The 25,414-nt window shown below is 40.9% G+C and overlaps 1 protein-coding gene across 3 annotated transcripts in view; it reads left to right on the top strand.

Moving 5' to 3' along the window:
• Positions 1–23,592, top strand: part of carmil3 (capping protein regulator and myosin 1 linker 3) — a 98,539-nt gene extending 74,947 nt beyond the window's left edge. Inside the window, exons 26-41 of one of the 3 annotated variants that reach the window (XM_061044004.1) lie at positions 2,156–2,269; positions 3,916–4,091; positions 4,185–4,272; positions 7,797–7,925; positions 8,757–8,823; positions 9,553–9,740; positions 11,180–11,259; positions 14,835–14,954; positions 16,463–16,622; positions 17,978–18,344; positions 19,881–19,987; positions 20,091–20,304; positions 20,484–20,555; positions 20,893–21,012; positions 22,859–23,070; positions 23,122–23,592. In XM_061044004.1, coding sequence (XP_060899987.1) covers positions 2,156–2,269; positions 3,916–4,091; positions 4,185–4,272; positions 7,797–7,925; positions 8,757–8,823; positions 9,553–9,740; positions 11,180–11,259; positions 14,835–14,954; positions 16,463–16,622; positions 17,978–18,344; positions 19,881–19,987; positions 20,091–20,304; positions 20,484–20,555; positions 20,893–21,012; positions 22,859–22,899 — 2,043 coding nt within the window. In that variant the 3' untranslated portion in view covers positions 22,900–23,070; positions 23,122–23,592. Of the gene's footprint in view, positions 1–2,155; positions 2,270–3,915; positions 4,092–4,184; positions 4,273–7,796; positions 7,926–8,756; positions 8,824–9,552; positions 9,741–11,179; positions 11,260–14,834; positions 14,955–16,459; positions 16,623–17,977; positions 18,345–19,880; positions 19,988–20,090; positions 20,305–20,483; positions 20,556–20,892; positions 21,013–22,858; positions 23,071–23,121 lie in introns of all 3 variants that reach the window. The other 2 variants (XM_061044003.1, XM_061044005.1) reach the window with 2 other exon arrangements.
• Positions 23,593–25,414: the final 1,822 nt, after the last annotated feature.

The following is a 25,414-nucleotide window of genomic DNA, read 5'->3' as shown; positions in this document are numbered from 1 at the left end:
GAAAAAGAAATGAAGAAAATCTGTCATCTGTAGCAGTTGTAAGCCTGTAAAAACTTCCACAAATATCTGCCAAGAGGTATCAATCTGATGAACCAATCAGGCCTCCCTGTCTCCATGTTCGTTCATTACCGTGCACTAGCCAACACTGAAAGCTCGTCACCGATGACAGAGTTTATACAGTGATTTTTTTGTTGTCCTTTGTGAGTAGTAAAACATAGAGTTTAATGTTTACTCAGCGCTGAATGAGACAACGTAGTTTCTACATAATGCAAGCGATGAGCTGAGCTCCACTTCATGAAAAACGGCGCTTGTGCATGTAACTGAGGGGCGTGGCTTTTGAAACAGCACATAATGGAGGCGGTGGGTGTAGACGGAGCACTGAGGGAATGCTACTTTCAAAGTCATGCTTGTTTTCATAAATTACCAAACCTGCCTTTAATGTTAATAATGTCTATATGTGAGGTTTATTGATTATTCACGTAAACTTTAGAAATAGATCTTTACTAGCTGGCGAGTCTTTCATGGTCAAGTTAGGTTTAAATGAATAAATAGAGGTTAAAAAAGAAGCTGTCAGGTCAGCAGTTTTGTTCAAATTAAAAGGAAACGATGTGTGGTCCTTACCATGCCGGTCTGAAGAAATACACGGGACATATTGTTCAAAGCATTGGAGGAACAGGAAACATCAAATATTGGCTGAACGGAACCAGAGAGGTTATGATCAAGTCTGAGAGTCATCGCAGAACAAGCACACTAGTGAGATGTCAAGTGAGTCAATGACATTCATGGAACATAAAAGCTGCTTGGTGTAGGTTGCTATGACAACACAGGCATATTCCACAGTATGACTTAACGATAGACTAACAAAAAAGAGAATCTTACATCAATAAACTGAACACAAGGTCGACCTAAAGACCCAAAGCCTGGAAGTGAAAACACTACAGAGCGGCTGGAACCAGATTAACTCCACAAGAAACAAAATGAGAAGTTTAAATGTACACAACACCGACACTGTCGATACATCGATCCACTAAACAACCTAAAAAAAACCAAAGCAAGTTCAGTGTTGAACTCATTGCACCTGTTTAACAGAGACAAACAGACAGAGTGACCAAAGTGAAACGCTGTTCAGAGCAGGGAACATTTCCCTTCTCCGACAGCTGAACCAGTCAAACCTCAGAATGTAACAAATGTTTCTCACTGCCATTTCACTACATATTACAGAAAAGTCTTTCTCAAGTTGTTGATCTTCACAGAATCCCAACAATCACAGAATCTGTGGAACAGAGAAAGTCTACATCACATTTGTTTTCTTAGCTGCTTCTGTTTGACTTCAGCCTGCTTACAAACCTCTTTTCTTTGTTCTTTTTTTTAAAGGTTTTTTGGGGGGGCTTTTTATGCCTTTATTTCAGAGACAAGACAGTGGATAGAGTCAGAAACTGGGTAGAGAGAGAGAGTGGGGAATGACATGCATGAAAGGAGCCACACGTCGGATTTGAACCGGGGCAGTCCGCTTGGAGGACTATTGCCTCTGCACGCTGACCACTAGGCTACCGGCACCCCCACCTCGTTTATTCATTTGGCATAGGCTCTCCTTCCTTCTTCTTCTTTTATTCCGGCAGGCTTTACACTGTAGAGTGTAATGCTGCCCTCCACAGTCTAGGAGTATGTTCTTAATTCATGTGTTATGATACAGGCCAGAAGCGAGCAAGTATCTCAGAACTGTGCCCCCAACAGATTGAAAGTGTGTATCCAAAGAAAATGTGGACTTAAAGGAGAAGGATGAGAGTCCCAGGTCAGATAACTGTTGCTTATCATTCCTAACCAATAGGCTGTTTTAGGCTGGCTGTGTCAGTGTATGAGTCTACTTTAATTACCCTGCACCGGTGAACACAGAACAGAATTGGAGAAGTCACCTCTTATAAACTCTAATTCACTTCTACAAATTAAGAAACAACTGGTGATTTGCAGAAATTGATGGCTCTTTTAAGGAGCCGACAGCGAGACTCAAATTCAATTAAATCTTTTTAAATCACAGCTTAAGACATTTAGCTCCCTGTGCCATAAAGTCGAGAGATACTCCTTCTACGCACTGATTAAAACCTGCTTTTTTTTCTTTCTTCCTTCTCCTCCTGCATGTGTGTGTTTTTGGTACCAGCTGTATCCGTCTCTCTGCGAGTTGGCCCATGTGCTGTCGGTGGACGGCCCCGTCAAACAGCGACTCGACACTCTGGCGGGAGAACTTGCCAAGGCTGCTGACAAAGAGCTGCAGGTAGGTTTGGAGGTGATGCTGCTGCTGCTGCTGCTGCAGTCGCAGAAAGATGTATTGCCTGATGCATCTGTATTTTAAACAGTAGTGGAGTTGCCGACTAGTTGCATTTAAATTGCCCATTAATACTGTGCGACTGTGTGCGACGCAGGTATGCTGACTTCAAAAAGAACGTAGCATTGAAATTCAAAGGGAAGAGTTTAACACTTTTGTAGTTAGGCTCTGTTCCCATTGGCATTCAGCAGCACGGCGCAGTCGAATGATAAAGAAGCAGCACACCCTGAGGAGGAATCTGTAATACTTAATGTTGAATTTCATCTTACTCAAGCCTTATTTAAATGACTGTTTGTGCTGTTCTGCACAAGGCTACTTTTTAATTTGCAAAAGTCAAAGTTAATCAAATGTATTAACACCAACTGGAAGTATGATGTGGAATCCACTTATGTGTTTGTGCATTAATGTCTCATGTTGTAAAGAGGTTTCAAAGTTAAAGTGGTGAACAGATGATATGAATGTTGACACAATGATTCATGATAAAAGGGAATGATGCCATGCACATAAATAGGACAAGTCAGAGAAATGCAGACAAAAAAACACTGTGTATAAATACTTGATCGCTTTGGGAAAATAATGTTTAGTTCAGTCAGACAAGTCACGTTTGTATCATTTAAAATATTTATTGCAGCAGAACATAGTTTGTGTTTGGCATCTAGGCTCCGACCTCCTCACTCCTCACAGGTTTTATTTACATGCAGACATTTGAGGAGTGATGGGATGATATCTTAAACCCCCCCAGTCGTAGCCTTGAGGTGGATGCTGAGCAAGAGTGCAGTAATGGTGCAGGTCAGAGCTGGCATTTAAAGAACAAAGAACAAAGAGGAAGAGACCGGAAATCCTGCAGCTTACATAGACAGCAGATTGGAAGGAGGTGTTGTCAGGTGATCGTTGAGAATGGGTTATGTCCAGTGTGAAATTCAATTCAAACCTTTATTTATTCTCCAAAGGACATTGAGAGGACAATGCTTTCAAGAATTCAAGCACATTAATACAAGCAAAAACAACAACAAACACTTATAACCAATTACAAAAACCACTGAGATCAATTCAAACTGTGAAGAACTCCAGTCTTTAGCATTTGCTGAAAAATCGGGGCATCAAAAGAAGTTCAGTGAAAGCTCGAGGGACTTTAAGAACAAGCCAATCAGAAGAACAAGTCATGTAGGTGCCTGAATTCCACTCCAACAGGTCTGTGATGTAAGGTGGAAGTTTTCTAATAAGAGCCTTGAAAACATGTAAAAAAAAAAAAAAAAAAAAAAACATGCTTGTTGCACCTCTCTTCAAGAGAAGGCCAACAGACTTTATCATACAGGTCACAGTGATGACTGCTGATTCTATCACCGGTTATTAATCTGAAGGTGGAGTGATAGACAGCATTAGAGTTAAAGCTGCAGCATGTCTAGAAATGACATCGCCGTAATCCAGAACAGATAAGAATGCAGCTTCAACAATTCTTTTTCTACACGATAAAGAAAAATTTGATTTCTTCAGCTCAAGTTGACTGACTGAAGTAGCTCGAAGGCGTCGCCTCATATACTGAAAATATATATTTTTAAATGCGTTGATTGATGCTTTGGGTCATCCTTGTCCAGGTGGTGGTGGACTCCATGGTGTCTCTGTGTCGAGAATTGTGTCCCATGTCCTGCTCGGCTGCAGAGAGACTCAGCCCGCCCCTCTCCTCCATCTCTGAGCAAGTCTCTATCCCTCGCTCCGCCATCCGCAACGCCCTGATGGAGAGAGCAGCTGAGGATATCAACCGAGCCCTGGAGTAAGAAAAAAAAAACTACTCAAAACAGTTCAAGTAAGGCAAAGAACTCCAGCTGAAAAAACTCAACCATGACTCATTGTCGTCTCTATTCAGGGAGGTGAAGCTGTCTGTGGTCTCATATCTAACCAACTCCATCGTGGATCAGATTCTGCAAGAGCTCTACACCACTCATAAAACCCTGGTACTGGTAATAGCCCTTTACTGCATGACTTCTTTATAGAAATGTAGAGAAAAAGTGTGTCTATGTTTGAAGCCGAAGTCTAAAACTTCATTTCAAAGACAACTTTGGATTGTGTGTCGGGTTTATAAAGGTTGTTTCACATTCTTAAAGACTGTGTTGGTCTGGATAAAACAGGTTTTCAGCTTGAAACACATCTTTCAAAACAAGTGGAATCGTCTTATATTTGGGGTCTTAACTTTTAAAAGCCAATAAACATTCACAACATTAGACATGCCACTCATCTGTGTAGCATTGTACTGCTCATGTACTAGCCGCAACACGACTACAGTGCAAGAGGGGAACCCGGTGATTGTCTGAGGAAGTGGCTCGTAAGCAGGTCAAGTCAAGAGACTGTTGAGATGATGTTCAAGTACTCGGAGTATTGATAGTGCTGTAATATGTTCCCTGTGAGTGTGTTATGATTATAGTCATTTCACAGCCGCATTAACGTGTCTGCTGCATTTGATTGTTTACCTGTGTTTAAGGTTTTCCATGTGTTTGAGTTAAGGACAACTGATAATACAACCTGTCGCTTTTCTGATACCTTTATGAAGCTATTTGAATAAGTTTAAAGAGAGAAAACGTTTTGACTAAAAGTAGAGGCTCAAATCTTTGGCTTTATTGACTAAAACTGGAAGAACAAAAATGACGAAGTAAGCAGTTTTGTCTGACGAGCAAATCTCAGGCTGAATCTAAAATAACTGCCCAGACTGGAGGCAGAGGCAAACATCTGGCATGGCTTTGTCCCAAGCCTAAAACAAATCTTCCCACCAGTATCTGCCATAAAAAAAAACAAACATAGAAACGATAGATGATTAAGGGGTGGGTTTTCCTGCGGGACCCTTTCTCTGTTGGAATCACGAGATCCTCTTCAGTGTGCCTGGACAACCTCACAGTTACAACAAGCCAAGGTGAATAACCTCATTTGCAAAGTGTCACACTATCTCTACATGTAGGTCACCATATGTCCAACGTCTGTTCCCGCACTCTGAAAGGGTTTAGCAGTATTTCAGCATCAAGGACATTTTCTTTCAATGCCTAAAAGCAACTTTCTATTTCTGGTGTTTCTTTTTTTCTTTTTTAATAATTGTTGTTAATCCAAAAGTAACTTGCTGCAGCTTAAAGACTCCCTGTTGTGTACAGTCATGGATTAGTGTGGTGTGTTTGTGTACAATGTCATGATTTCATTTTGTGAGTCAACGTCTCCAGAGTGAGATGAGTCACTGAGTCAAGCATGTTGTCCTCAAGCCCTACTCTATTTAAGTTATAACAATGTTTCTATTTATTACAAATAAACGTCTACATCAGATATGAGTAATGTAAAAAAAAAAAAAAAAACCTCTCTCCAGCTCTGACAATTTAGACAAGAGATTTTAAAGCTGAGTGCTGCAGAAACAGATTACACTGGAGTGTCAAAAGGCAGCACTTCAATCTCCTGAGAGGAGTTTTTAGCTGGTTATAGAACACAATGGATTTACTGATGTTTCTACATGACCTACTGAAGCAAACAAGACTACAGAAAGATGATGATTATTGTTATATTGTTGTCATTAATGCTTGAAAACATTGATGCAGTGCAGTGCTGGGTAGGTTTCGACCTCGCTGCCCAAACTTTATCAACATATTCCACGGCATTTTCTCGTAACTAAGAAACGTCACAGGGGCGTAAATATCGTGGCTTGAAACGTCAGAAATGGGCTAGAGAGTCATACGATTGACTGTTCAAAGAAAGCAGGATGAGATATTTTTTTAACACTACCACTTAAGAAATAACACGCTCTACTTTGGCACCAAAATGTGCACAAACTAAAAGTTCCTCACAGGAGCTTTAACAACATTATGAAGCGTCATTTATTTGATTTAGTGTGTTTCAAACAGATTTAGAGCAATTTGACTTAAGTGCAGAAGCTTGTTATTTCTCAATGGTCTAATATAAAAATAAGATTCTGTAGCGTGGAGGACCCCTTAACACCTGATGTGTGGAAACTTTGTAACAGAAATCTCTCCTGCTGTCAGAAGGTTGTGTATCTTTAATTTGTAGTATCTTTGAATGATGGAAGTCGGCACCATCTCTGAGCTTCTGTGTTTTTAAAACAATATCAGGATGAGGGGTTAGAAGGAGAGCTGTGTTTTTAGGAGAATATTGCCCTCTGAAACAACGTGCAAAACTAGATTAGAGTCAGTTAAGGCCATGATTAGACCCTGCAGGTTCTCCTCCTGGGAAATCAAATTGTTTAAAATGAAGCTGGTGGAAACGGGGGAAAAAAAACAGACATTTTGCAATAACACTGCCTGCTCTGCTCTGTTTTACATTCTACTCACCGCCTCTATCTTCACATCTCATTTTCCTGTCTCTGTTTCTGCTGCAGTGCCTGTTTGTCCTCTGAAACGCCAACCTCTGTGCTCATAATCAAAAAATATTTCTTATTCTCATTCTTCATGGGCTTTTAAAACTAATGCATTGTGACTTATGCTTTGTTTGGGATCCTGTCAGGTACAAGGGCGGACACACTTCACACCTTATTTAAAGCCACAGGACAGGCTTTCCCAACCTTAGGGTTACGACCCCACACAGGATCTAATGGAATTCATATGGGGGCCCCTGAAATTTGGAATAATTTATCAATAAAACATAAATTGTAGCATGCTGCCTTAATTAAACTACTTTAGCATGGGCTTTTTAGTCTGAACTGAACACAGGCAAGTCTAATGGTGCGTTTAATTTACCTCGGAACTCGGATCTCGGAGCTGGGAATGACGTCACACCCGAGTTGACCGTGTCCTACTGTAGTAGCAAGTCGGACAAGCAACATGGACGCCTCCAGGAGCACCTTTATATTGTTAGCTAATACACACTAAGTGATAGTTTGTGCACAAAAATAAAATGACAACCCGTCCACAGAGAACTTGCACAATACTATCGGTGTTATTGATTTAATCACTCAAAAAGAGGACTAAGCTGCTAACAAACACAATAGATACAGCTCAAACGTTACTGTTGATGCATGTAGCAGCCATGTTGGATTTGCACCCGGGCTACTGAATGTTCTCCGCGTTTCTGTGTCTGAATCCCGACTTCAGGGGGGCGTCCTGATGACGTATCAGACCGGAAACTTGGAATTTCTGACCTCCCGAGATCAAATGGAACGCACCATAACAAACTTGCAGTATGTCTCTCTGTCTCTCATCCATGCACTCGGTGCACGCTCATGCACACTTCCTGCCTCTTTCCACAATAATATACATGCGGTCTAAAGTCAATGTTTACAGTAGAATAAAAACTATGATGTAAAATGTGTTTTGAATGTGTGGGGTCACCAGAGTTTTGTGAGGTCAAAGTGGGGTCATAAGTCACAAAAGGATGGAAACCTCTGCCATAGGATATCATTCCAGATGTCATCATTATGTGTTTTTTACCATGCTTGTGTGTGTCTTTTTGTGTGTGTGTGTGTGTTCATGCATGGGTTTTGTGTGTGTTGCATCAGCTACGGCAGGTGTCTCAGGTGAAGCGTTGGGATGACGTCGGGACGGGCAGACGCACAGTCAGACAGTCCAGGATCCTCCAGGAGTCTCTGGAGTTTACTGACGAGGAGTTCGGGGTCAACCTGGGAATCGTAAGTGTCTAACATGCCTGTAATGTGTTTGTGGTTTCTTTTGACATGTGCGTGATAGTTGACTGTAGGGATTAGACTCCATCATGATGACTTCATGTACTCGGAGGGGTAATGAGGCCGACAGCAGGAGAGGATACCCCCCTATGGAGTCTAGACGCTGGTGGTGGTTGTGATAGAAGAATGCAGGATGTGATGAGGAGTGGCTTTCTGACGCTGTATCTGAACTCTGCTGAGCTGGGATGGAGTAGATCGGGGCGGAGGAGGGTCGCAGCGATTGCACTGAAAAGACAAACTGACCCTGGAAGAGAGAGAATAGGTTTTAAAATTTGACCGCGGCAGGATGATTAGTTGAGAGAGGTTGTGGCAGAGTCGGGTTGGATTATTACTTAGAGAGTAAACGCCCAGAATCAGCTGATCACCAGAGCAGGGAGACGGAGGAAGTGGAAGAGAGGGAGTGGCTACGTTGAATGAAGAAATTGAATAAATGTGTGAGAGAATATAACCAGTCTTCCTGCTTAAACATACGCTGAGCTCCATTTAATATATCCACTATTTGATTCTCATCAGATCAATGATAATTAAACAGCATCGCCCTCCTTTAAAGTAATTCTGTGTCAACTTTTCACACTTCTTCACTTCGTCCCACATTTATGAAAGCTTTGCTCCACTTTCCTGATGACTGCATAATTATGTATTCATGATAAACTCATCAAATACCACGTGTTAATGATGTAGGCCTGCTGTGTGTGGTTGTCATGTTTGTGTTTACTTGTTTAGAAATGTAAAAAATCAACTCACTGCTAATCATTCCTGAATCCCCTTTAACAAAAGGACACGATGGCTATTAAGAAGAGGAGCTCCAGGACCAGAAGAATCCGACCCGTCTCCACCAGACTGAGTGAGTTATTGTGACCTCAAGTGTTCAAACTGTATATTCAAAGTTTATTTCTCCCTTCTTGTCCTGAGATGAGAAATAACTGTATTTCCTCAGCCTCAGTAAGTGTGCAAAAACATGTTTTTAATCTATAAGCTGGGTTTAACTTTTCTCACTAAATGCTAAATCAGTGTATTTAATTTAGGATAAAATGACCTGGAATAATAGGATTAACCTATTTTTAAGGTAGTAACATTTAGTGAGGGTATCAGAGACATTTCTGTCCCATTGTGTCCCTCAGTGTTAATTATGCCGAGAAAAATCACATTAGACGTTATCTCATGGCACACTAAGACATGTCTTGAACGTACCTTTCAAAAAGTTATGATTACTTTTATCGTTGTTCATCATATTTAAGAACGTCTTAAGTGAAAGGCATTTCAAACTAATTTAATTTATTGCATCTTCAGCTGTGGAAGTGAAAAAAGGCTACACCTTAAAACATGATATGATCGGGGCACTATTGGCTTAATGGTTCAGTTTGTGCGCTCCATGCACGGAGGCTGTGGTCCTCCAGGCGGGGGGTGGCCCAGGTTCAGGTCTGGCCTGTGGCTCTTATCCAATGTCCTGTCTCTAAAATTAGGGCATAAAAATAGACCTTAAAAAAAGTTAATATTCATAAAGAATAGTAAAATTGCAGCATCACTTAAAATGTTTTGTTTTTTTCTAACCATCCGTCTGATCTCGTCGCAGGTCTTGGTGATGAACCCAGCTCGTCTCCGACCCCCTCTGCTCCTCCGCACTCTGCCTCTCTGACCCACTCGGCATCATGGGAGTGTCTGTCCACCCTCCCCACCAATGGCTCCCCCCTGCGTCACGTGACCCACGTCAGGCCCCGCCCACCACGCAGACACAGACCAGGGCACCTTCCCCCAGAGTCTGTGAGTTGATTAAACATGGGACAACAGTGACCTTTGACCTTTTTTTCCCCCAGTAGACAGAAAGAACTTGCCCTGGAGTTTTTTTGAGACAGAAAACTTTGAAAGGGTAACTCCTGAAACATGAAAGTTTTAACTGACCTGTTGTTGTTTTAAAATGGGTTGGTGTGAGGGATTGTAAATAGTAAGTGTATTACCCACAGGAGATGCTGTCACTATGGCACCTTTATACTCTATTCACAGTAGATAGACTGAACATCGCTGCAGACGAGGTCAGGTGTACCACTTCATTTCCAACCGAACAACCAATGTTGATGTCAGTGTATGCTATATTTGACATCAGCTCACTGATGAGCCGTTCAGCTCTATAGTGTGTAAGTGAACTTCATTATTTCCAGACAGACCGATGAATTGAATGTGAATTTTTATATAACTGTAACCCAGTCAGAGATGGTTTCATGTCAAACATCATCTGTCTGACACATAGCTCTGACACATAGTGTGTTTAGTTAAGGTAAACATTTCATGCCAACAATAGGTTGTCAGACACTCAGTCATTATTCAATAAAAGCAGTGAGATCAGAAAACTTACTTTGACCAAAAATGTCCTTTCAGCCTTTCTGGTTTTCCAATTTCTCTTCAGGTAAATTGAATCAAGTCCATAAAACGTTTGTTTCTCCTCTGTATGCTCTGGTCCATAAAAGTATGCTGTTGTACACACGGTAAACAGTAAACAGTATGTCAGACCTGCTGTCAGAGTTGCTCTTTTTTTATTTTGATATGTATTTGTTGTCTTTTTCAAAGCCAGCTGACCCTAAACACCTGATCAGTCTGCTGCATTTTCTTATTATAGCATTAGTCTTTAGGTCGGACTTTCTTAAAATAAGCAAAGTTACAAATACAACTGGCCCTGTCTGCAGCGATGAATAGCCAAGCTTCTGTACCAACACTCAAACCGACTTATCTTTGGACTGCTTTGTGTTAACTTTTTGTGTTTATCTTGTTCTTCATGTCACTGAAAGTCCAAAAATAGGTCCCTTTAAAGCAGGAAGCTGGCGCATGTGTCTTTGTGCCTTCAATGCTAATCATGCACAACTGTCTCCCCGGGGGCTGCAGGGCAGCCTCGAACTCAGCTGCATGTTTGTTTTAAGACTTTGTGAAAGCTTTTTTCTAAATCGGTACAAACCCTGTTAGGGCGGCATGATGAGGAGTTGTTTTACAAACAGTCCTGTTGGCAGTGGACTTAGTTTAACCAGCCAGCCATCCGACATGAAATAAACCTTCTGTCAGCTTTTCAGCTTTAGTTGGCAACATGGATTGATTCATTGTTCCCCTGTTACTCTCTTTTTCGGTCCTGTGTGTGTGTGTGTGTGTGTGTGTGTGTGTGTGTGTGTGTGTGTGTGTGTGTGTGTGTGTGTGTGTGTGTGTGTGTGTGTGTGTAGCACTGCTCAGAGAATGGAGGAGTCAGTATGCTGGAGGATGGACTACCTGACTTCTACAGCAAGAGAGTTCTACCTGACAGGTTGGGTCACTGATTCAGTTTAATTTTTTAGAAACATTAAAACTTTATTGATTTGATGGATAAATCATAAGAACAGTGGCCTCCTGAGGAGTGCACACGTACACGAATGGAGCACAAACATGAACTGTACTGCAAATCTAAAGTGTCAGCTAAACCTGATCATATTTACATTAGTATCTTAGAGGTGACAATCCGACAGCAGCATGATGTTACAACCCTGTGAAATGTTTTGTATTGGTTTAATAGAATAAACTTTTCATAATGATGTTTGATTGTGATTACAAGAACAACAAGACAACTTAAACCTGGGGCTATTAGTGTTGGTATTTATTTACATTATATAACAAATGATCAAATGACGTCTGTGATGTCATGGTAAACTCAGTGAATTTGTGCAGAGCTCTTCTTTTTCCATTAGCACTACAGAGCAGTTCAGCATCTTTCTGCACATTGTTTAGAATTGATGATTTACAGCTTTTTCACCGTCAGCAGCATCAGTCAGCTCTTTGAGTATAATTATTTGATTTGCAACATTAATATAATTCAGTTTTTTCCCACACAACGCTCTTTTAAAAAAGGGACCTGGTCAAGAGCAGAACAGTTTAACACAGTTTTAACAACAAACTAATACAGAAAAAAAAGATAGAAAAACAGTGCAAATAATCAGCAAAAACATTGACGCACATCCCCGACCCGATAGATTGCACTCAAGATTTAAAGATACTTTCATTCATGACTAAGTTTTGCATTTTAAAAGCTTCAATCTGCAGTTTGTAGATTATTCGAAGAAAACCCGACAAGCTTTCTGTCCCGATTCATTTCTGCCTTTGGGAATAACAAATTGCACAATATCCAATAAATGAGGCAGAAAAGGTTCCTCTAACTCACTCACTGTTAGCTATGTGACGAGTACCTAAAGTTTCTCTGAGTTAATTATCTCAAGTCGCACATTTAAGGTGTGTTGCCTATATTGTTATTTTATGCACACACATGTGGGATCTAATGCACATCCAGCCAATAGTTTATCTCTGCTGATCTAATGATGAGAATTACAAATTTAAAAAACGACAACAACAACATTGTGCAAGCAAAGGAGAAAAAGAAAGAGACTATAACACAGGGATGAAAAGAGAGCAAATCGACGCACTGAAGGAAATAACAGGACAAAGAGTTCATCATCACCGTGAAACACAGTGACTTTTAAATCATTATAAAGTTATCACTTTCTTTTCATTAAACGATGCTCTTTAATTGTGTAAGGTCACATATTATGTAAAATACACTTTACAATGTTTTTCCAACACTAATGTGTCTCTAGTCTGTCTACAAACCCCTCAATCATGAGAAAAATCCATCCTCCGTCTTTCGCCTGCTCCACTTTTCAGAAAATGTGTGCACAAACAGGACGTTTGGAGATATTCCCTTTGTGACATCACAAAGGGCAGTAACCCCTCCCCCAGGTGGGTGACACTCCCACAGCTAGGTGTTTGTTCTGCCCTCTGAGTCTGCCTCTCCACCGGTCATGGAGCGAGCAAGAAGGCTGAAATAGAGGGGTTTATAGACATGATCAAATACAGGATCAGAGTGGATTTTTAAGAAGAGACTTCACAGACATGTTTTGAGGAGCTCTGAGACTTTTTTAAACTGGTTGGAATAATATGTGATCTTTAATCATTATAAATAAGCTAAAGCATGTTCTCAGTGTTTCATCTCATTGAGTTCATACATTTCATCCAGATAAGACTGAAGTGCCTGCTCAACACGTATCTTAATGCATTAAACGGTCTCCAGCTCCAGTCCTCTCATACCTTGTAATTATATTAGTGATGAATGTACAGCGCACTCGGGGACAGATGTAGTGGAGAGCTTCCATTTGCAGCGACTAGAGGCCTCATTGTAGATCTGTTTGTTTAATAATAAAAACATTTCCCATCATGTGAAATAAATCATCTTGTTTACCGTCACAGTCCAGTAACTTATTTCCTTTGGAACTGCCCAGTGGTCACTGAGAGTTGTTTATGTGCTCTCTCTGGATTCAAGGAAGTGCAGATTGTGTGTGCACAGATCTGTGGCAAAGCAATAATATATTTAAGAAGCAAAAGTTACCGTATTATTTTAATTAAAACAGCTACGGTAATTCAAGGCAGACTTAAGGAACTGTTTTAATGGCACATGATGTGAAAGTTTACTGCAAACACAATGAAGTCCTTAATGAAGCACTGCACGTAAAAGTGTCGTCCAGTGAGGGTCTGATCTTTACAGGTCACTTTAAAGTCAACATTCATGAATAAATAATGAATCAAACTAGTTGTTATACATGAAAAATGTTGTTTGAAGTTATGAACCCATAAGTATATTCTCCTCAGGTTTTCAGCTCACAGCTTTACATCTTAGGTTCACTTTCTTCAAGGTGTCTGTCAAAGTGGACAGCTAGTTTGACTTAAAGGAAGAATGTGCGACATTTTACAGATAAATACAGCAGAAATCAAGTATATCCTTGCCGGAGCCATGTTTACATTAGGTTTACATGGACAGGACAACCGGCTCCTCCTCTTACATATAGAAGCTGTTTAGGTCATGGACTAGAGAAAAGGGGATAACATACTCACTGCTTATTTGGATGTCATTTACTGTAAGTGATTTTAGATCTCGTTCGTTCCGTGATTCAGTTTGCGGGCTGCTGCTGAACTGCTTTTCAATCTAATGCACAAGAAGCAGCTCATCAGGGAATCTGAAAGACTTCAGAGGGTATAGACATGAGTAGACATTATGAGTAGATCAAACCTTTAAAGGGCTGTTTTGAAGATTTGACACATGAAACCATTTCAGGTTTCAGGTTCAGATGTGTTAGTAAATGACCTTTTATGTGTTCTTCATGGGTTCAAATGTGGGTTGATATTGTGAGATTATCATTAATGGCTGACTCGTCGAACTAAGATGTTTTTGGTTTTTTTTGTCTTTATTTAGTGACAGGACAGTAGATAGAGTCAGAAATCTGGGAGAGAGTGTTGGGAATGACATGGGGGGGGGGGGGGGGGGAGGAGCCACAGGTCAGATTCAAACAAGATTTTCCACATTAGCAGCAGCAGCTTTTTTAATTTACAAAAGTGCCTCACCGTCAGTGCACTCCTCTGATCAGTCAGTCATCATATTAAACCTGCCCAATAAGAGAAGAACGGTGGCATACCACATGAGCCTGCAGATTTTTACTCTCCCTGCTAGCGGAGCTCAGAAATAAGTCGAACCCATCCCCACAGATGTCGTAGTACATAGCTACATGACATTGTGTGCCGAGTGCTCACCAGCAGTGCATGGAAGAAGATTAATTGAGGCAGCATAAACTGTTCCTTCTGTCAGATTAACTAAACCATCTGCACCCAGGGAAGAAAAAAAAAGTTGAGTCAGATGGCTCATTAGCATAAGGACCCCATTTAATGTCAGCTGTTCACACTGGTGTCCTTTAACAAATGATGGTTCATATAGAACATGTATACTGTTCAATAATGGTTGATATATCATCATTTCTCTTACTCAGCTTTCTTATTCCTCTTCTTTTTTCTGTCTCTCCTCTTCAGTCAGTTGTCCTCCCTCCACCAGGCCCAGTCACTGAGGAGGAAGAAGAGACGCAGCGTGTTGTCCCTTTTCTCCGGCTTCCGTAAGAACCGCAACTCCACCATCTCTAATCAGGACTGCGAGTGAGTATGCAGCACCGAGCAGGAGGGGACCCAAGTAATGTTTAAGTGCAGCCAGACCCTGAGAATAAAAAAAGCTGCTAAATTAATCCAGCGCAGGCATTAACGTCACTTCACAGCTTCATAAATATTTAAAATGGAAGAAAATATTTCGCTCTCTCCAACTGTTTTCCTTTGCTTTATAGTCTTGGCTTTGGGTACTTTTAAACTGCAGTTATATAACAGTTAAAAGTAGTCTAGCTGAAAAGTGCAGGAAGAGAAACTAATTTAAAGAAGTGAATCACACATATTAATAGCTGAGGGGAGAGAATAGCACCCAGTGGGCACTCTTTGTGGACCTCACCATTAAAAGAGTTTAACATAAAGGAGATAAGGCACCATGTGAGAGCTGACCGAGGTGCTTACATTTTCAACTTCAAGTGTCTCTGAAAACTGGTGACCTCATCGCCTCGGCTGGTGACCAACTTTGCTCTCGCCCAGGTGTCTGTCTTACACCGAGGCAGAGTTTTACAGAGGTTTGAAAGAGGAGCAAAAAAGAACAGATGAATCATCTTCAGGGCTGATATTGACAGAAAACACTTCTTCAAGTAGTTGACAATGGTTTGAAGTGTTTAAACTGCACACTGTTGCTGAGAAATCAAAAAGAAAGCTTTTGCCGCCTTCTTTAGGCTCCCCAGTACATCACATTTGTTTGAATGTCTACAACCGAAGGTGGGAGTAAAACAGAATTAAAGGAGCAATATGTAACTCTGACACCTAGCGTTTAAAAGTGGTACTGCAGTCCAAATTCAACCAGTTCACCTTCCTGCTTCCATCGCTGCTGTTGGTTTGCAGTTTGCCTGGCAAACAGAGGGGCGTCCAAAAAGACAGCTTGAAGGTGCCTTAGTTCCCTGTGTGCACTGACAGTGCTTTCTCGATGGCAGCGCTCGTTTTGAATACAAAACCACCAATGTAGTTCAGCGCCCTGAGCACAAAAAAGCATCTGCAACAACTGATTTGCGTTGCTACGCTGCTGTGAGCGCTTCAAGTGCAGAAAGCACTGTATGTGGATACAGGCTCTTAAAACCCCCTCCCGTCTCTGTTCAAAACAAAAACAAACCATTCAGGACTGGATTCTAAGCTCAGAAGCATCACATACTGGATGCTGCATTGTTGACAGAGAAGCCAGCACTTCAACATATCATGTTTCCTTAATGTCTCATGATTTCACAAGGTCTTTTTATGATTTCATTTGGTAGATATCTTACAGATTGGTCCTTTAACTTTGGCATATTGTGAAATAGAAAGTAGCTGGAACTGAACTGAACTGTAGAAAAAAAACCCTGTTCATTATCAAATCTTTCTGTTGTATTAGTAAAAACTGTTTATGTTTAATTAAGTTGGAAAGTTAGTCAGTGTGAGGTCAGCATAGAGCCGCCTTTCCTCTCAGGTCAAACCTCCCGCTCATAAATGTGATTAAATATGACTCATCCAAATTTCCTGGGTCTGTCTCTGTCCGTCTGCTGCAGCAGCGCCTTAGAGAACGTCTACTCGATGATTCAGCACCCGAAGGATGCTGGGAGGCCAGAGAGCGCAGTTCCCGGAGCCAACGGGGCCATGCCTTCACCTCGGCCCATGCAGGGTGTGCCTGGGATGAGGGGTCCCAGCCCCCCCTGCCTCATCCAAAGACAGGTACAGTGTTACGCCTGGGCAGCAGAGCTTGTGCATCTTAGAACCTCTTTGATTTTTATTCCAGAGCCCATTTGAAGAGGTCAGAGAAGCCATCCATCACAAATAACACATTTTACTACAACTTACCAGTACATCTGTAGAATATGTCTCTGAAAAGGGAAAACATGTCCATTATTTTTAACTCAACACCCGGTATCCAGAGCTTGACATAAACCCAATTTGAGATGCATATTTTAATTGATTTACTGACAACAGCAAACAACTGCAGGCAAAACTGTAAGAGATAATCCTATTTTCAGTACCTGCACATGGAAACTACAAAAAAACCTGAAACTGGGACACAAAGTGACACATGTGGAGACACAAAGAATCATACAGAGATGTCAGATAGCATCAAAGAAAGTCAAATAAAAATGCAGTTTTTAAGTTCAGTATGTGATTATGGATGGCCATTATCTAAGGTAAACTCGATGTCATTAAGTCCAGGTTAGCAGTAGCAGCTCTGCAGCAGAAATGTTGTCCCTGTGGACAGCACATGCTTTCCAGCTGCGAGGTAAGGTACCCTTCAATCACAGGTAGTGGGAGGTAGGACTGCCTAGCCTTCGGGGACATTCACAGTGAGTGTGTTGTGACAGCCGGTCAGCTAGAATTCAAAATTCACGCTTTTATGACAGCAAGCCGCCACTGGCACTGAGTCCTGACCAGCTCTGAGGGGGCAATGCTCGAGGAAACTGTGACCTCTGCAGGGGGAGTGACACACATCCGAGTAGCCAAAACATTTTGGCACATTTTGCTTTACTCCTCTGTGGAGAAGTGCTCCAATCTGGCATAACCAACTGTTCAAAGTGAATGCAAATGAGCCATTACTTCATTAACTATCTTCTGTCTGCCTCTGATCCAACTGAAAAACAGGGATTTCAGTTGCAGACTTCTCACTCACCAATCCTCCAGTTTCACTCGACACAGCACATAGCTGCACGATGTGCCCACCACCTGCTATTCCCAGCCTTTCACTGTGTTGTCAGAGTTGTGCAGGACTATATTTTAATCTCTGCTCATACACAGACACTTCTGCACACACACATCCAAAAAGAGAGAGTCACGCAGTCGTCCAAATCCCTTTGCCTCTCAAAGCAGAGTCCAGGGATCCTCACTGATCCTTGTGCGGATTTGAGGACATCCCCAGCAATTTAATTTAGGTGTAATTGAATTAGCTAGATTTTTCACCACTGTTTTCAACACGGGACGCTAAAATAAGCAACAAAAAATAACTCTAGCCTGATAGTCTTATCATGTGAAAGCAAATATTTGACTTCTTTATGGGTTGAGAACTTTTTTTTCAAATGATTATCCAGTCCACAGACCTGGTCAGCATGGTTTACAGCTGCATCGGGGCAGAAATCGAGGACTCCGATGGGAGCAGCACCTGTGACATCAAAGATGCAGACGATGCTGACAGATCATCCACCGTCTCAGATGCGCCCGCAGAAACCCGGACCAACGGCCACGTGGCGTCCTCCAAACAGCAGACGGACAGACAGATGGAGGCAGGCAGGCAGGAGAGGATCGTCCCCCTAACAGAGGCAAGGACTGAGATGGACGAGGACGGACAGAGCGGTGGAGGAAACGTGGCCCCCTGTGGGGCGAGGCCAGAGCCCCCTCCACAGGGCTGCAAGCCCAGTCTGGTTGCTATGAGGCAGCGACACCTGCAGGAGAGTTTAGGTACTGCAACTATTCTAGCTGGTGTAGTTGTGTAGTGTTTTATGTAAACTTGTGCTCCATTTTAAACTGTTCAAGTATAGAAAGAACTAATTTACAACATCATGATGAATATTTAAGTATTTATCATGTGAACTGTTATTAGCATAGCTGAGTATGCTGAAGTGTAATTACTGTAAACAGGAGATGAAGACATGGCTGCTGCTCTGTTATAATACACAACAAAATATATTTTCTGATGTTAAAATGCTGAATGTTTCCCTTCTTTGATGTTTTCAGATATTTGATTTAACATATAAACACCATGTAATATAACAATGCATTATCAGATCTGCATGTCAGTAGTTTTTTTTAAATTCTGTTTACAGATTAAAAAGTCTACGCAAAACTTTTTAAATAGCCTAATCAATCCAAACCAATGATATGAAAATTCATTTTAAAAAGCATATTTTAAAACAACAGAGGTGATGTTCAAACATACAGAAAGACAACACAGTGAAACACTCAGCAACAGGACATTCAAATACTAAAAAGCCTGAAGACCAATATTAAAGGAAGAAAGATGAAAAAATAGAACTTTGCTCCTGAAACAAAAGGCAAAATGCATTATATGGGGTTTGTTTTTAAAAAACAGTGGACAGAGCTCTGCAGAGCTGCCACTGAAAAGACTCACTCACCCCTGAACTTCAACTAAGACCAGAAGAGATCTGAGTATCCTCGATCTTTATTTTATAAGTTTATTTCATTCATTGACCGAACAAACAATTAAACACACACATCAAATCTTGATTGCTGATTCAATTAGATCAACATCAATAAGCACATTTAAGCAAGAAGTCTTGTAAAAAACATTCAGTAGAGATGCTATAACAGAGGAAAGGAACCATAGGTATTCACAGAGAGAGAGAGTCACTGTTAAGAGCGATTGTTCGTTTCAGGTCCAGACTCAGTAATGAGCCAAACCTCAGTTTCAAAAGAAGCTATAAACTAGACTCTGGTTTGAAAGGGAATTATAAGATTGGTGCAATAGCTGGAGGCCAGACATAAAATCAATATCGAAAGTCTGAATTTTGACATTTAAACTGGAGAAAATGTCCTCGTCTGACTCCCAGCCTTACTGCTATAATTGGACAGCAAAAGAAATGCTAACAGAAGCTGCTGCTATTTTCTTCATCTTTAACTGGATTTACCACTGATCCAAGAGACAACCCATCAACATTTAAAACATGAGTGTTAACATTTGCATAAACATTTGCAACTGTAAGCATAATCAAGAGGGCAGCACTTAATTCATAACAAGTCTCAGGGCTCTTAACAGAAATCAACCAGCAACCCGCTCAGTGATTGGAGGACTTTTATTGTTTGTTGTTTACTTTACGCTCATGATTTCAAGTCGCAGTCTAGCCGAGGCTTGCACTTCCAATCACAGAACATTCATGACATGTGTTCCAGCATTTTGTGCTTTAGGGGGTTTTATTTTTAATTTTCCAACAAAGCTGTGACAGCTCATAGTAAGCTCTGTGTTTTTTCTTTAACCAGAGGAGGCAGGAAGGCTGGAAGCAGAAGAAGAGCAGAGTGAAAGGAAGCGTGAAGAGAAGCAGAGAGCGAGAGGACCAGAGGGGCAGCGTCCCCTTATACCCAATAAAGTATGAGTGTACAGCATGACAAAGAGAAACAATAAAGAAGCTACACCCATTTCAGCTAGCTCTGATGAGAAACGTGACTTAATGTTTTTGTTCCTTTCCTCAGCCAAGCCTCGACGTCCTGAGAGACAGGACCTCTCCGGAAAAATCTGTGACCCCTCCCAAAACCTCACCTGTCAGTCCGGGTGAGAGAACAACCAATGAGCAGAGGGGTTTGCTTCCTGTTCCACCAATCATTGAGGAGGAGATCACCACCGAGAGGGAGAGCCCCCCTGCTTCTGCCAAGCACGGGATGGAGGCTGCAGAAGATGTCAGCCCAGGTAACACTGATTTTTATCAACAACAAAAGAGAGACAGTAGATCTAAATCTAGATGATAATAAAAACAAGTGTGCATGACAGAACAACTTTATAATGTTCCTGATGCCAGTAAGGCCACATGGACAGAGTAAGATTGTGCTTATGATGATTATTATTATTATGATTTTTTTTCCACCCAGTCGATGGAGAAGGCCGAAATGGATTTCCAGCGACATCACGTCACACCAGGAAGTCCAACTCATTTGACACAGGTACTGTTTGTCTGACACTATGGTACCAGCCCCCCTGCTGTGTTTCAAACACTGTAATATACCCAAACGCATGCTGTTTAGTTTACACATGGCCGTCTGAATGAAGTTCACTCCAAAATGCAGTTTTTTTTATTCATAATTCATGACAACGACGCAGAGCCTTTGTTATGATTTATCAAATAAAAAACAGCACGAGCTTTCTTTATTTTTTGATGTGCTTGAGCCGCCTGTAGAGCTTGTCAGCTGTGTGTAACTTTTTCCTGCAACCCTGCCCTCTCAGTTCCCAAACTCCACTCTGTGTGTGTGTCTGTGTTTGTGCCATGCGGTTTTCCCTCAGGCATGGAGCGGGACAGCCCCTACGATCTGGAGAGGTCTTCAGATCGCAGATTCCCTGTGAAAAAACCCTGTTTGCCCCAGTACAAAAACAGATCTCTGGACTACCCTGCTGGGACCAGGTGTATGTATCTGTTTCTCCTCCTGCTCATATGTGTGGTATGACCGCCGTGTGGCAGGTTGAATCTGTGCTTGATAACATTTTAAAATTCAATGTGTCTGATATATTAGAGTTTTGATTTTAAGGATTATTATCACTTGGTAAAGTTAACTTAATGCAAAAAGTTAAGCAGAAGTGTAAGCAGCTTACTTTGAAACCTTACTTTTTGTAAAACTTATCTGTAGACATTTATAGCATCATGTGTGAGTCATACCTTACATATTGAATGCATGCCTGTCCTGCTACAAAGAAGTGATGAAACCTCATCTAAAGACATAATTAGACTTTTCCCCTCAAACATTTCTTTGCAGCTGGCAGCTGGTTTTGACACTGCCGGAATAAGTGGTGCCATTAGATGAGAACACCACCATTTTTTTTTTTTAGATAAGGATCTTTTATCATTCCTGCTCTAACTGAAACTGATTCATTTTTGATACTATGTTCTATTATTGAAATAATTGGCAGCCATGTTTAGCTGATTCATCATCAGTTTTACACGGGTTTTGAAGATGGAAACTCTGAGGCTCGAGGGGTTGCTAATGACGCGTCAAAACTGCTGCCAATTACCTCTGTTATAGAGAACTGTGTTTGAAAAACCTGCTGCAGGGACTCAATTACCGTCACATTGAGAATGATAAAAGGCTCCACATGTCACAGATGATGGCATTAGAGCCAGTTCTACAGAACATGTGAAACCAAAGTGGTCCTCTGTGCCCTGTCCGGGGGTTATTTTTAGCAATGTGAAGCTTCAAGTGGGGATGTCAAACACAAAATGCATTTTATCACTCTTTTTTCTTAAACACACTGAGGCTGCAAGGACTGTTTAAGAGAGCGTCGTCCTGTTTGTTGCTCATTAAAGCTCATGTGAGAAGTTTTGAGCTGGTTATGAAACCGACTGAAATCGATACTGATGCCTCTTAATGACCTACAAAAGCAAACAAGACCCACATTAACAAAGTTGATTATCTCTATATCATCATTTATGCATGAACCTGCTGCCGCAATGTAGATGTCAAAGTGATAAAAAAACATGCTGCTGAAACAGACTTTTTCCTCTTTCAAATCACAGATTCACAGTGAGGGATACATTTAACAGTGAAAAGAAAGCAGGAAGATATATATTTTTTTTTTTCAAAAACACATCACTAATTTACAGGCAAGGATCAGCACAGACCGCTTTGTCCACAGGAGGGTGCCGGAAACACAAGAAATAAAAAGTTCCACAAAGGAGCTTCAAAACTTTTATGTCCACGTTTGGAAAGCTTAAAGCTGAATCGATTGATTTATGGAACCACTTAGGGGCCTCATTTATAGGACCACTTAGGGCCCCAGAACAAGCTGAAAACACATCAATTATCATAGACTGTCATTGATAATAAATAAATAATCACTTCAAGCAGACAACAAACAACATCATCCTTGTTTTTAGGATGTGTAACCTGCCAACGGATCAATGTGAATCCAGTTTAGATTCTCTGTTGAGGATTTAGGAGCGAAAGGTTTTATGAAGTCTACCATCTAGAGTAGTGCTGGTGTTAAACTGATGAATGTGTTTCCCATATTTACCCTACTTCCAGCCCTGTCTTTATCTTTGATGTGATCATGTAGCTGATACCTGCTTCACTTAATTAACAGGCTAGTTGGTAGCTGCCTGAAGTTGGTCTTCAGAGCTTACTACTTATTAGCTTGTCTAAAGTGGGACAACAGCTTCTGGTAACACATAGTCACTTGATCGATTGCCTATTGCATATAAACAAATGAAAAGTGTACCTTTAAAGTCATGTATTGACACTGACTTTGCTTTGTTTAGGTTATGAAAGTCCCCAGCTTGGAAACAGAGATCCTTTATGACGTTATGAGAGCGCCGCAGGAAGGACAGACTTAAACTTGGAGGACTGGAGAGAGACGAGCTTTTAAGACTGTGTGCACTGAACTAACAAAGACCCGACAGCAGATTTATTTAGTTTTTAATCCATTTGTTGCTGAAGATGCATGTACTGTATGCTTTCTGTTTTTTAACCGGTTGAACTTGGTATGGTTTTGTCTCAGACATAGGGGAAGTGTGAGCTGCAGGACATAAGGAACTTGTCACACACAGTCGTTCTACTGTATGTCTCTCCTGTACCATGAACTCATGTTTTAAGCATTTGTGCAAAATTGAATATTGATAGAGTGTCTCCTCACCCCCTCCCTGTCTTTTACTGACAATCTGTGACGACTAAAGTGACTTTGTACTGTATTTATTCACATGGACGTGTATATACTGATTATACAACTGCACTAACCATTGTGGTACTCTACCAGTTAACAATCATGTTTTTATTTGTGATAATCAATCATTTGATAACTGTGTTTGTAAGTATGCTTTTGGTGTATGCTGATGATTGAGAATTGTGTTTTCATGCACTTAGCTCTCCCATCTCTTCAAGAGTATATAGATCAGTCAGTGGGTCCAGTTTGAATCTAATTTTGCAGCCTGGACATGAGTATATTTTCTAAAAATGCTTCTATGAATCAGAATAAATAAAAGTGACTTTACACAAGTATTTGGGTGATGAAGTGTTTGTTAATGAGCCCGTTTAAACGAGAGTAGCATGCATTAAGCCTGGCTGATTACACAGAAGTAACCGTGGTAACTTAGCCTGTGAGATACTTTTGTAAATTCTCATCATGATCCAGAGGCGTTTGGTGAAGTCTCAGAAGATATCCCAGGATCGTCTGATCAGAGTTCACTTTGCTCGTTACAGAGGCGTATTGCAGCCACTCTGAAATATAGAAATGAGGATCCGAATCATGTTATAACTCGATACGTTTATTGTTATAAGAAGATATTTTCATGTTATGACGTGATACTGATCCTCATTTTTATATTCCAGAGTGTCAGCAATATGCCTCTGTAGCTTGTGATTAAAAACTAATACTTTGAATGAATACTAGTACAGTTTGGAGTCCATGTTTACTTGCCTCTAAGAGTTAGATGAAAAAATGGACACCACTCTTTCCTTTAGTGTTGAGCTGAGCCCTTGAGGTGTTTACAGCTAAGCTAACAGTGGCTAAGCTAAGATACATTTTCAAACAAATAGTTTTTTTATGAATTAAATCAAAGGGATACATATGTGTTTTACTTTAGGACTTGAACAGGTTCACTGGTTCCCTGTTCTCCAGTCTCTATGCTAGGCTATGCTAAGCTAGCTGCCAGTTTTTTTTTTGGCTCTTTGTGCCTTTAATAGAGTAATAGGACAGTGGATAGAGTTGGAAATCAGGAAGAGAGAGTGGGGAATGACTTGCGGGAAAGGAGCCACAGGGTGGATTCGAACCTGAAGACTATAGCCTCCATTAGCACACTAACCACTGCGCCACCAGCGCCCCTGCTTCTGCCAGTTGGGGAACACAGTCATGATATTTTTTGTCGAGATGATGAGACAGTTTAAAAAAACTCTTCAGTTTGTGAAGTAAATATGAAGATGCTAACATATTTCACCCTAGCTTAGCACAAAGGAAGGTAGGAAGTATTAATTTGCTTCCCAAAAATGACTAAACAAAGAGACTGACACCTGGGTAAAGGAATCTCTACAGCAGCTCCATGGAGACAACAAATCAGTCACTGCTCCCAAACAACATTCATGCCATAAATAACTCTGTTCAGTTAAAACACTTAACGGATAAAAGAAAAAGACGTGTTCAGTTGTTAGCTTTAGAGGTTATCAGCTCATGACAGAGCTAGATAAGGATGCAGACATGCAGCCAGCGAGTACTTTTTGTTTCCTCAAGATGTTCAATGATCTTATTATCTGAGGATAACATAACTGTTTCCCATGATAACCTGTTAGTTACTTGAGATCTCAAGGGAAACAAATTAAATGCACTCATTTATCAGGGGAAATATTCTTAGATAAAATGCCTTGATGGATGTCCTCTTAGGGCTCTTAAGGTTTTTCATCTTTTTCCAGTCCTGAAGCTGAAGGTATAACTGGCTGCTGGTTGTGGCTTCATATTTTACAGAAAAACATTACACTGCAAGAAATGTGGCAACGGTGTGTATGCCATCAATCTTAATCAAGCTACTAATTCAACTGAAAAGTGTATAGAGTTAAAAAATATTTTAACATTTACCATACAGGGACAAATCTTACAGCACTGGTTGCATTATGGGAAATGCAGTGTCTGACATTAATAGTGCTTGATGAAAGACAGGTGGGAAATGTCAGGATGTTCTTAACGTTTTGTCACATAGATTAAGAATGTATCTCTTGTGCTTCTTGGAACTTCTTGGATGTCTGATAATAAATTGGATGGGCACGGCTGTACATCACAAAATCACAACAGTCATGGCATGAGACTGAACAAAAAAGGGAGAAAACATTAT

The sequence above is a fragment of the Labrus mixtus genome, chromosome 8 (assembly GCF_963584025.1).
Source record: "Labrus mixtus chromosome 8, fLabMix1.1, whole genome shotgun sequence".
Classification (NCBI taxonomy): Eukaryota; Metazoa; Chordata; class Actinopteri; order Labriformes; family Labridae; genus Labrus; species Labrus mixtus.
This window is presented reverse-complemented; position numbering and strand designations above follow the sequence as displayed.